General features: G+C 26.3%; 1 protein-coding gene across 1 annotated transcript; it reads left to right on the forward strand.

The window, feature by feature from the left end:
• The first annotated feature begins 68 nt into the window (after positions 1 to 68).
• LOC132936462 (uncharacterized) lies at positions 69 to 4,548 on the forward strand. Its single transcript, XM_061003197.1, has 2 exons — positions 69 to 298; positions 433 to 4,548. Exon 2 carries the CDS (start codon positions 453 to 455, stop codon positions 1,677 to 1,679), a length of 1,227 nt encoding a protein of 408 aa, XP_060859180.1. The 5' UTR covers positions 69 to 298; positions 433 to 452; the 3' UTR covers positions 1,680 to 4,548.
• The last annotated feature ends 7,162 nt before the right edge of the window (positions 4,549 to 11,710 follow it).

Raw genomic sequence — 11,710 nt, forward strand, 5'->3', positions numbered from 1 at the left:
GACGCTACATATTATTTTAGTGAGTACCTATGCAATATATGATAAGTGATAACACATTACAATATGATTGTTACGTTTTTTTGTTTTTCATTACTGTATGTAATATTGTTCAATTGTAATTTTGACCTAACACGAACTGTTTGACGTTGAATATTTTTATTGATGAGAGTTTGGTCAACTGCGTTTTATTTAAAACTATACTTTTATTTCTACATTAAGTATAACGTGCGCTGCAAAAATTTGAGTGAGCTTGGCGAAAACGTAATACTATATTACTTTCCTTGACTGCTTATAGTAGGTGAGAACGCTATACTCGCATTAAATACATTGGATAAATTAATTAATATTCTGTGATTTATTACATTGCTAAGTATCTTTGAAAATCAAAGTACTTATTAAACTCATGTCAACATTTTTTTGTTCGATTCTTAGGTGGTACATATTTGTAAGAAATGGAAGATCCGCCGAGCTCAAGCAGTTATTCATTGGATTCAAATAGCACTTCCAAGTCCATAGTTATTCCGATTGGTCCACGTTCACCTTATTCTGGTGATTTTGGTGAATACTTCTCTGAACAGTACTCTGTTCTCAAGTTGGTATTGTCTTATCTAAACTATTATGATCTTAATACACTTCGGGAAGTCAACAGTTCTTTGAAAATAGCTGCTGATATACTGTTAAAGAAACGTACGTGGATTCAAGCTGCTTCTCTAAATTATATGCACGGAACTGATCATCGGCCAGAGCCAATACACAGTGGACATTTTATTGATTTGAGAATTGAACCAAAAGTATTGTTTACTTTTGAAGGTATGGCTGGTGGACCTTCATCTAGATCCAGGCCAAAAATTTGTATGCGTTTACGAGATAGAAACGATAACCGTTTCTTTCCCAGAAGCGACATAGTGCCAAAATCAGTTAAGACATTTGTACCAATTGGCGCTAAAGGTATTATTTATCCAGACAAGAATGAAAAAAATGAATTGATAACTGTTCAGACCATGATGCATAAAAAACTGGCACTTCTCTATTTGCCTACAACTGACAGCTATGATGTAAGTGTATTTACTCGTGTAGTTACATCTGACTCGTTTATACAAGAACCAATACGTGAATTTTTTCATAGTGATCCACGTCCTATAAGAGGAATAATATTTTTGAAAGTCGGTGCACCACATATCGATGGAATGATAAGGTTTATTGTGAAAATGGTATCTAACAACCAGTCTGAACCATTTGCGTTATCTGGAGGACATGTATCAAGCTTAGATTATGATAATCCACCAAAAAAAAATATTCCTGGTGTTTTGAAGGCAATTATATTTCGTGGAGATGGTATACGCTGTGTGTCAGATTTTATTGGCTCAACAACGGATGATGGAGTGCTTGAAGGATTAAAACATACTGCACTGTATGTTAATAAGACTTTTGGAAAATTGAACATTCATAAGACATTCATAATGATGTTCCAGTGTGTAGATAGACATTCATTGCCCATTGAAGATAATACTCATCTTGCAAAGACATTTCCAAATATCCCAATTTTTGGTATGCAAACGTGGGGAGAAATTGGGTTTAGGTCTTTTAAAACACATGAATTGAAATTTGCTCCTAAAAAGAGAAAGTTATCCATAATGCATTCAGTTAAAACCACATACATGATTGTTTCTATAGATTAATAATAATATAACAATAATACCTAATATTAATTTTACTTTAAATATTTTAAAGTATTTTAATAATTTTTCTTTGTTTATAGTGTCTTGAGTAACTTCTATTGTTTTCCTTATTAAACATTTTGTTTTATTTCTGATTTATATTAAATTGACAATTATTTTTATTTTCAATAATATGACTGTATAGAAGGTTAGGTTAAGTATCTATCGTCTGCAGTCTAGTTATGAAACAAAAAAATACCATTTTAAGTATAGATGCCTATTATTTTGCTGTTATTTTTTGATTTTGATTTTATGATTTTTATTTTAGAAAACTATTCATAATTGTGAAGAGTATTATTGATGTGTGTGTTTCATATTTATTAACCTACATAATATTTTATTATTATTGTTTTGAAAATTATTCTTTTCATTTAATGGATTGTAAAAAAGATGATTTTGCTACAATTTGTAATAAAAAAAAAAGGAATATATATATATACTGTATGTTCGAAAAAAAACTGGGTACAATCTATAACTCAGTTACCTACATTACTCAGTACCTTATACATATTTTAGAATTGTGTCTGCAGGAGATTGATTATCCAATAGTCTAGTTTTGTGTTCCGCAAACAGAATTAAAAAATATGTATAGGGTACCGAGTAATATGGGTAATTTAATTATAAAGTGTACTCTGTTTTTGAGGACACTGTATGTATATTGTTATAAGTAAAATAACTTTAAGATAACGTGATACCTGTATGTGTTGTCTTCGTCTTACAAATGCGTAACATAGCAAATTTTAAGCTCAGCAAAACACGTGTAGCTCTGTTAGTTTAAAAATTAGACCTAATTGACCTCTTTTAAAATCTAAAGGTAAGATTATTATTTGAGCAACCTCATGTGCTTTTTATTATATTTTAATTTTAACGCGAGTTATGAGTATTTTAAAATTATAAATTGTTTGTACATCTTAAAATACTCATAACTCGCTTTAAAATTAAAATATATTATAAAGCCCATGAGGTTGCCTAGATAATAATCTTACCTTTAGATTTTAAAAGAGGTCAATTCGCTCTAATTTTTAAATTAACGGAGGTACACATGTTCTGCTGAGCGTACAATTTCCTATGTTACGCACATGTAAGACGGAGACAATACATGCGGGTATCACGTCTTCTTAAATGGTTTTTTAATGTAAACAATTTTACTTAGAACATTTTTTGTGAACAATTTTAGTTCTTTTGATATAATTTTCACAACAATTCTGCATTCACTTTATATATAATTAGTTAAGCAGGTCTTGTTTAGTTATATACTTTTCCATAGGTTTAACTGTAAACACAATATTTAATTTTCATTTGTATTTATTTTATGTATAGGTATTTGGCTGTTTTAAATTTTTTTTATGTATTAATAATTTTATATACACATGCAACTGTAACTTAAAAATACAATTTCAAACAAATGTAGAAGTGTGGAATTCTAAGTATTGTAGTACAGTGAAACCTCTCCTAACAGACATCTCTAAATAGCGGACACCTCCGAATACTGAACAACATTTTAGTGACCAAGAGTGTCCTGTATTTAGAGATTTCACTGTATTTGTAAGTGAAATTAGATATGACATTTTATCACTTGTTATAATTTTATTCTTTAAGTTATGCATATCTTAATCATCAATGCTGTTAATTGTACTAAGACTAGCTAAATAATTAAAAACATGTTTTTATAGCTAGATTAATTATATTTAAGACATAATACACAAGTCTGACATAATCTTCATGTAATTTTTTGAAGTACAGTGATTCATGAGCTGATCTCAAAATGTATCATTCCCAAAGTAATTTTTATCTTGATCCTAATTGTTTTAAAAGACTATAGTGAATATACATTTGAAATTTTATGTTTAATATGCTCTAAAAGACTTAATAGTTATTACTTATTATACTCATGAAAATTTGTGTTTGATGTATTTAAAATCATATAATTGATATTTTATACTATTGCCAAATTATTAATATTATATGATAATTTATGTATATTAATATTTAAGTCATCATTTTATATTTTTGTTTATATTTTGATTAATTTTACAAATATTAAATTGTTATTTTATTTTATGAAACCATTATCTATTTATATTTTGATTCCCACCTAGTAGGTATACATCATACTAGATTTATAACTAATATTTATGTAATATTTTATATAATTGAATGTATATATATATTATGACACTTATGTATTCATTTTTGTTTGCATCCTATAAGACTTAAAAATGTTGGAATAATTATTAACAACTTCTAATTTTTACGAACTTATGTTATGTTATGTTATCTTTCTACAATTTTAACAATAATTATATTATTTTATTGAATTTTCATTTTTAAGTACCTATTTAAAAATACTCTGTATTACAAAATAATATAAAGCATGTTATAATTTAATTTAAAATCCAACTATAATTGTTCTTATTGCATAAGAATAGAATTTGTCAAAATATACCATTTTATTATTTCTTTTTGTATATAAATTGTGAATTACAAACATTGGTTTTATTAAGTCTTATATTTTGATTGAAAAATTTATGAAATTTCTAAAAAGTCTAATTCAATTGTATACAATTTTTTTTAAATACTTCGAAACCGTTGAAAGTAACAGGGTTAAGTAGCCTTTACTAATTATTTGGTCACAATTATTATGTTAAAATGTTATATACTCAAGCATAATAATTTTGTTTATTAAATATTATTGATTATTCTTCATTAGTTTTAGTTATTGTGAATACAACTAGTATACCTACCTTAAATATTGTTTTTACCTATCTAATTATTATTTTCTATGCTAAATTATTTATTGTTTATAGATTTAATAAACTACTCTTATAATTGTGTGATAATATTTATTATATATACAATTAGAAGTCTAACATAAAAATCTTATAAAAAAAAAAACTATTTATTTTTGATTTAAACAAAGTATGAAAAAAATAACATTAATAATTGATCAGTATAATGTCCTTGGAAATTTTATTCGTATTTATATAATCTATGGTTAACTGTCTATACATTATGCTGTTAAACATAAATTAAATTAAATAAACATATTCTGCACCTATAAGACATTATATTATTATTATTATTATTATTATTATGTTAAGTTATAGATTCATTTTTAATATAAATGTATTATTATTTTACTATTGAGTATATCAATTATGTAGGTATTTTTACCTAACCAACATTTTAACAAAAAATATACTTTTATTTGAGAAAAGGGATGCTCAAGATCATAGATAATAGTTATCATATTTTTAAATTGATAAATTATAACAATATACAGTTACGTCATCATTATTTTAATTCAATTTTTTAAAAAAAATTTTTGTGAAAAAAGTAATTAATTTTTTTTAAGTGGTATTATTTTACTTTTTTTTTTTACAAATAATTTTATATTATAAACTCTTAAGTAGTTTTATTAGAAAATAAATGTTCAAATAATACAAACAAACTAATCGTTTATTAAATTAACATTAAGTTTGAATCAGTAACTACTAACTTGTATTATTAATACTTGATGATGGGTACACATATATATATATAAATGTACAGCTCTCTAGCTGTATGTACAAAAATAATGAAAAAGTAAAATTCCAACAAAAACGAGAAATATTTCATTTCTATTGTCTAATTTGTCTAATCGTAAATATATATGTTCTGCTACAAATAGAATAATACCCAATACCTATCTATTAAAATGTATTCTACCATTAATATTCATAATGAATACAGCTATACCTAATTAATATTACCATTAATTAAATATAGATTTATTATATACTTAATTATATATTACCATATTAAATTTAATGAATGGTACTTGCTTAAATATAAAAAAAATGTTATTATTCATCAGCAAATGAATTGAATTGAAAATTGAGATAATAATTTTACTTTTTAAGTTCACTGATGTTTGTTTTGTATGTACAGCTATACAATTTAGAATATATTGTTATTAATCATGTATATATTTTTATCAAATGCCAATGTTAACCTATTTTAAAACAAAAAAAGTAATCTATTAGAGTTCATAGTTCATCATTCAAACATTTCGATTGGAAATATTCTTAAAAATATTAAGATAATTGTTACATCTGAGAGCTGTTTATTCTCACTTTACCAGTCACTAGTGAAATAGTAAAATAGAACTAATAAAGTCAAATAATCATGTTTCAAAAGTAAATTTACTTATACTGATAATATATTTTATAATTTATATTTAAACTAGTGCTAATACTAATTAGAAGTGTATTATGTAGGATTAAATTTTTCAATGATCACTTACCTAACCTATTTTAAATGCTTAAGACTGAAAATAATAGACTAAAAATATTCTTATGGAATTACAATTTTGATTATATATAGTATCTACTCTAACTACAACTTATTAAAAAGAAAGTTTTTATTGTTTTTTTTGTAGTACTCATTTTTTAAAACTTATAATTGACCTATTATACCTTTTTACCCATTATACTATTTGTACCCGTTGATACATTTTTTTCTGATAAGATTATATTATACAATTAGGTATTACATTAATTGTTGATGGCAGAAATGATACCGCATGATTACTTTTTGAAGATCAACTAAAACTGGCTATAATTATTAGTAAAAATGCAATAGAAAAGTTACCAGATAATATATATAGAGTGCCATCAGTCTAATAGTTTTTTTTATGAAGTAGATGTCATTTATGGATTTTATACCTATTCTAAGAGCAATTTAGGAGCATTTCGTAAGCATCAAGCAGCAGTTTTTGATCCTCAACTATGACCTTAATGACACTATGCTTTGTTTACCCACTGTTACTGTAGATTTACTCTTTATGTTGGCAAAATTAGCAACAAAAAAATGTAGAATAAGTTCAAATTTATTTTGATTTAAATTAAGTTTACTGCTAATTTTATTATCTACTACTTATGTATATATATGTATATATATGTATTATATAAAATTATAAACATATTATATATATTATATTTATAATATATAATTATATTATTATTCATTATGTTTTACATTGTAACACAATGGTTACATCTTTATACAGGTACTCTTTTTACAAGTATTTCAACAGCACATGCTATTATAAAATTTTGCTGTCTTTGAATACTATTTAATCCCCAAAAAGCTTGAAAAATTTCTTTTCTCTCGTCCTCAGAAAATTTGTGTACACATTTATTTTGACATTAAGCAGACAAACAAGGATTTGGTTGAAGTGTTTTTCCGGCACCAGATAGTTTTTCTTTTTGTTTACTATTTCTTTTGTTAGATTTCTGACTTTTCCTTAAACCACCTTTCCCAATTTGAATTGTTTCACCTATTCTACTGTTGTGCTCTCCTGTATTTTTATTTATAATTCCTTCATTACTATCATCTATAGTTATGAACTGGAAAATCTGAGGGGCTTCTTGAGAATGGTCAATCAAATGGCTTAAGTTGTAATCTGAATTTTCAACAATGTCATCCACGTAAATAAGAGAAGGGAACGATTCTGTAGAGCAGTTATTAGATTTAAATACATTACTACTAATAGCAACACTGGATATTTCAGAATGACAAGCTAATTTACTATATGAAGAAGAAAGTTCCTCAGCAATAATTGTTTTATCAACCCCCACATTATATTTTTGTCATAATTTCTTCAAATACAAGATTGTTTAAAAAAATAGTTTGTTCATTAGATTCTGTAGATGGCATTTTTTTCCGAGTTTGATATCTATAATAGGTATAAGGTATTGGCTGGTTTAATTGAGCTGCTTTTACCAACTTCATACTATGAGAACATTGACGAGAATCCATTTGTATGAACCTTATAGTAACTACCTATTATAAAAATAAATGTAAATGACTAATATTGTCTTTATAAAACAAGATGTTGCAAGGCATTGATCCAATACATGAATTATCTGACATGAAAACTTGTGTATCTTCAAGTATAAATCGGTCCACATAAAAATATATGTTAATTAGGTAGTTTATGTTTTTATATTATAAGTTATTATAAATGTCATTATACTATTAATGTGAATTAATTTTAAATTAGCCTAAGTAATTTATTTTTATAATTTTATTATAATTATTATTTGTAGAGAATCAATAATTAATTATACCTAAATACCTAATTAATATTACATTGAACATTGCTGTAATGGTATTATGTTCTTTCAAATGTTGAAACACGAATGACGGGTGATTGGAACGAAGAATGGATGTTTATTAACTAAAACTTACCATATTAATGAAAAACAAAAATAATGTATATGTAACCATACGATAACCAACGGCCTACACCCACGTGTTCCTCCCCCTATCGACATAAAAACCTACAAAACAAAAATAGCTAATGGCCTTAGTTGTCGGGCTCAAGATTAATTAAAAAAAATACCAACTGCCATTTGACCAAGATAAGATTAGATAGGTAGAAAATGTACGGCAATTCGACAAAGAACACAATAATAATTATGGAGGTTTATTTAAAATTCATAAGATTTAAAAATATCGAATTATGCAATTATATGTATTATGTTCAAAATATGCAAAAAAAAAAATATTTTATTTAATCGAGAATAATCCAAATCGTGGACATTTCTGACAATTAATCAATTTTGACTCAAGGAAAAAAACATGCAAATGCCTAGAAATTCTAGCCCTAACAAAATATTATATTTATAAACTTAATGCCTATAGGTCATAGCAGTGGCGTAATTTTGGCTGTAAAAGTGTAAACGCTGAGCAACAGTGCAAGTGCAACACCAATCTCGATTATTATTTATATTATAATAAAATAATATTTTTTCTATAACTGTGGTCTGTGGATGTGTGTCTATTGTTTTGTATTATTTAATATATTACTAAATTACATATTAAATTATTAAATAAAAAATGAAAAGACATTCAAATGCCTTTATTTCTTTTTTCCAAAAAAAAGTTAAAGAAACTGATCAGCAGAACAGCTTGTCAAAATGTGATCCAGATCAAGACCAACCTAGCAAAGAACTTGTGGTAATAAAGTTGAACTATTTTTTGAAATAATCTAAATGTTCATACATTTATATATTTCTAATTTCTATGTAAATTTATAAAATTATTTATATAAATTTAAAAATCAATAACACAAGGATATTTTCTTAGGAAAAACATAAAGAATTAGATCAATCTACATCAATGATTTCTGTGGAAATGAAGTTAATGATTAAAAATTAACATTTTTAATTCTTAAGTTTATTTGTATATTTTAATTTGGACATTGCTTCTATTTGGTTATTTAGTTGTATGCAAATATGCAAAATATGCTATTATTTATCAGCACATATTGTGATATGCTTGAAATATGCTACATAATATCATATTATAGCTTAATATACTAAAACACATGCTTTATTCTTCTTACATTTTAAGATTCAATGCTTAAGTAGCAATGCCCAGTACCATCAAAATGATATAGGTTTATTTGTTCATAAACATGCTTTGGCCTATGCTAACGAATGGTATACGAAGTATGATTCGAAACCCTTTTATCGTTAAGATCAATGAGGTACCTACCTGATAATAACCAGGAAGATTTGATGGAGTTACAAAATGATTGAAACTGTAAGAATACGTTTGAATCTGGCATGAATATCGAAGATTTTTGGTGTAAAAAAGCGATTGCGTACCCTATATTTCGAGAAATTGCATTAAGATATTTAGTCATGTTTCCGACAGCTAATTTGTACGAACAAGGATTTTCTGGACTACCTACTCTACATTAAAAATAAACAGAGAAATCGGTTGGACGCCACTAAAGACTTACGTGTAGCTTTGAGCAGTATCAACCCAAGAATATCTTTATTAGTGAACGAGACGCAAGCACAAAAATCGCATTAAATTGTTTTTATAATTTTTGTAATTTACCTTAAATAACTATAATAATGTAATGTACATTTTTTTAGAATATTAGTTTGTATTAAATTTTTAATTATTTTAAACTTTAATAAAAAAAAACAATTATAAGCATTATTAAAAGCCTCTTATAAAGAATTTCATTGTTTTTTATTTATTCATATAATAATAATCAAAATGTTGAAAAAAATGTGAAAAAAAATTGATTCTTATCTGTAAGAAAAAGAAGGTATAAAATTGAGATGGTCCGTGACGTATCGAAAGTTCTCCTAGTGGTCCGTAGTACCAAAAAGGTTGGGAACTACTGCTATAGGTAGTAGCGTTGTTTAAAATATAAAACAGCCGCGCTAATTTACAAGTTCCGAAACCTGGAACACCGCGTGACATTTTATTATACTCTGCAGATATAATAAAGAGATAACCCTAATGAAGGCTCTTAATATATTGTTACAATGACATTTGAAAAATATTAAAAATCAATATTCACAATTTTTTTCATAAGCATTTAAAGTTCGAATTTTGACAAAAAGCTTAAAAATCACGAAAATGTGCAAATTATTTTGAGTTAGAAGTTCCTAAATATTTTTCTTTTTAAATATAAGATTTTAAAATGTAATACAAGATTCCTTATAAGGTTATCTATCTAAATCGAAAAAAAAAAATAAAAAAAATATACCTATAAGAAAGTTAAATTAAATTTTTATGAGCGTTTGCTGTTTAAATTTTTACAACATTGGATATTCACTTGATTTCTCATGTAGCGATTTTCTTATTTTGTTCTAATTCAAATAGGAATAATCGTAAACTCTTGAGATTTATAACATATGTTTATTTCATCACGTTCTAAACATTTGGTTTTTTATTTTTTTCATTTGCTTATAAAAAATAATTGGATAGTGCTATTAAAAAAATTCACGCTGTTGCACAGATAAAGTTCTTCTTTACATGTTGTGAACATTTGGTAGTTCTACAACAAATATGGTGCGAGAAAAGTTGTCCCGCGCAAAACAGTTTTTGCTATGTTGTACATTTGTAAGACGGAGACAACACTTGCAGGTTTGACATCCTCTTAAGGATTTTTTTATATGAATTTAAATTAAAATAAGTAATTTTCAATCTTCCGTAAAATTATAAAAATGGTAAATAACTTATTAATTAACAATTTATTTTATATAGCTAAAACGAAATAAAAAATCATCAATTTCTATAATTTCTATTTTTATAACATTTTATCATAAAAAAGTTTAAAAATTACAAAGTTCATAATAGCCCTAGTCAAAGCCGCATTTAACGGGGGGCAAGGGGGGGGGGGGCAATTGCCCCGGGGCGGCAATTTTAAGGTGATTTGAAGGGTGGCAGATTTTTAGAAAATATATCATATTATAATATTATACGTTCTCCGTTACGAATTTCGTATTAAATTTTTAAAATAATTATTATTATATTAAAAATATTAATACCAATAATAATTGTATCTATCAACGATTCAATAATAACTAAATGCATCACAGTTGTCGCCTGTTTGCAGTTGCGGGCAATGCGGGCTGTATGATCTAATAATAATCGCAAAAATACGTATTTGACGATCATTTTAGTAATCTTATCATCGACTGTCGTCTATCGACGACCACAGTCTCGACGCAATTTCGGTAGACAACAGTGTTGTGTTTGTTAAATTTATGTTATTGTACTATACTATACTATGTCTGGTAAGCGAATTAAATTAAGTGGTGCAGCTTACCAAAAAGCAGCAAAAGAAAAAAGGTGGATAAGTGGAAGTCGCTCTGTTGTACAGTAGGTTACAACTGCAGGGCCGTCCCGAACTAAGATTCATGGGTGGGTGTATATCTATCAATTTGCCGACTCAAAAAATTTTTTTCTCGCTTCCCTCGAATGAAACTCTACACATTGTTATCAATTTATATTATCATTTTAGATTCTGAGCGAAGCGATGAATGTATTGATTTTACAATGATGAGTGTTTTTTTTTTATTTTTTTTTTTATTTTTGTGTCTGTCATCACCTTTTAGGACAGTAAAAGTGCTTGGATTTTCTTCAATAGTAACTTTTCTGATAGGAAAGTGAATCTAGTTGGTACTTTGGGGGGT

This window comes from Metopolophium dirhodum, chromosome 1, assembly GCF_019925205.1.
Source record: "Metopolophium dirhodum isolate CAU chromosome 1, ASM1992520v1, whole genome shotgun sequence".
Classification (NCBI taxonomy): domain Eukaryota; kingdom Metazoa; phylum Arthropoda; class Insecta; order Hemiptera; family Aphididae; genus Metopolophium; species Metopolophium dirhodum.

Bases quoted from the DNA above. Each gene is read 5' to 3' on its own strand.
- LOC132936462 (XM_061003197.1), top strand. From the start codon at position 453: ATGGAAGATCCGCCGAGCTCAAGCAGTTATTCATTGGATTCAAATAGC.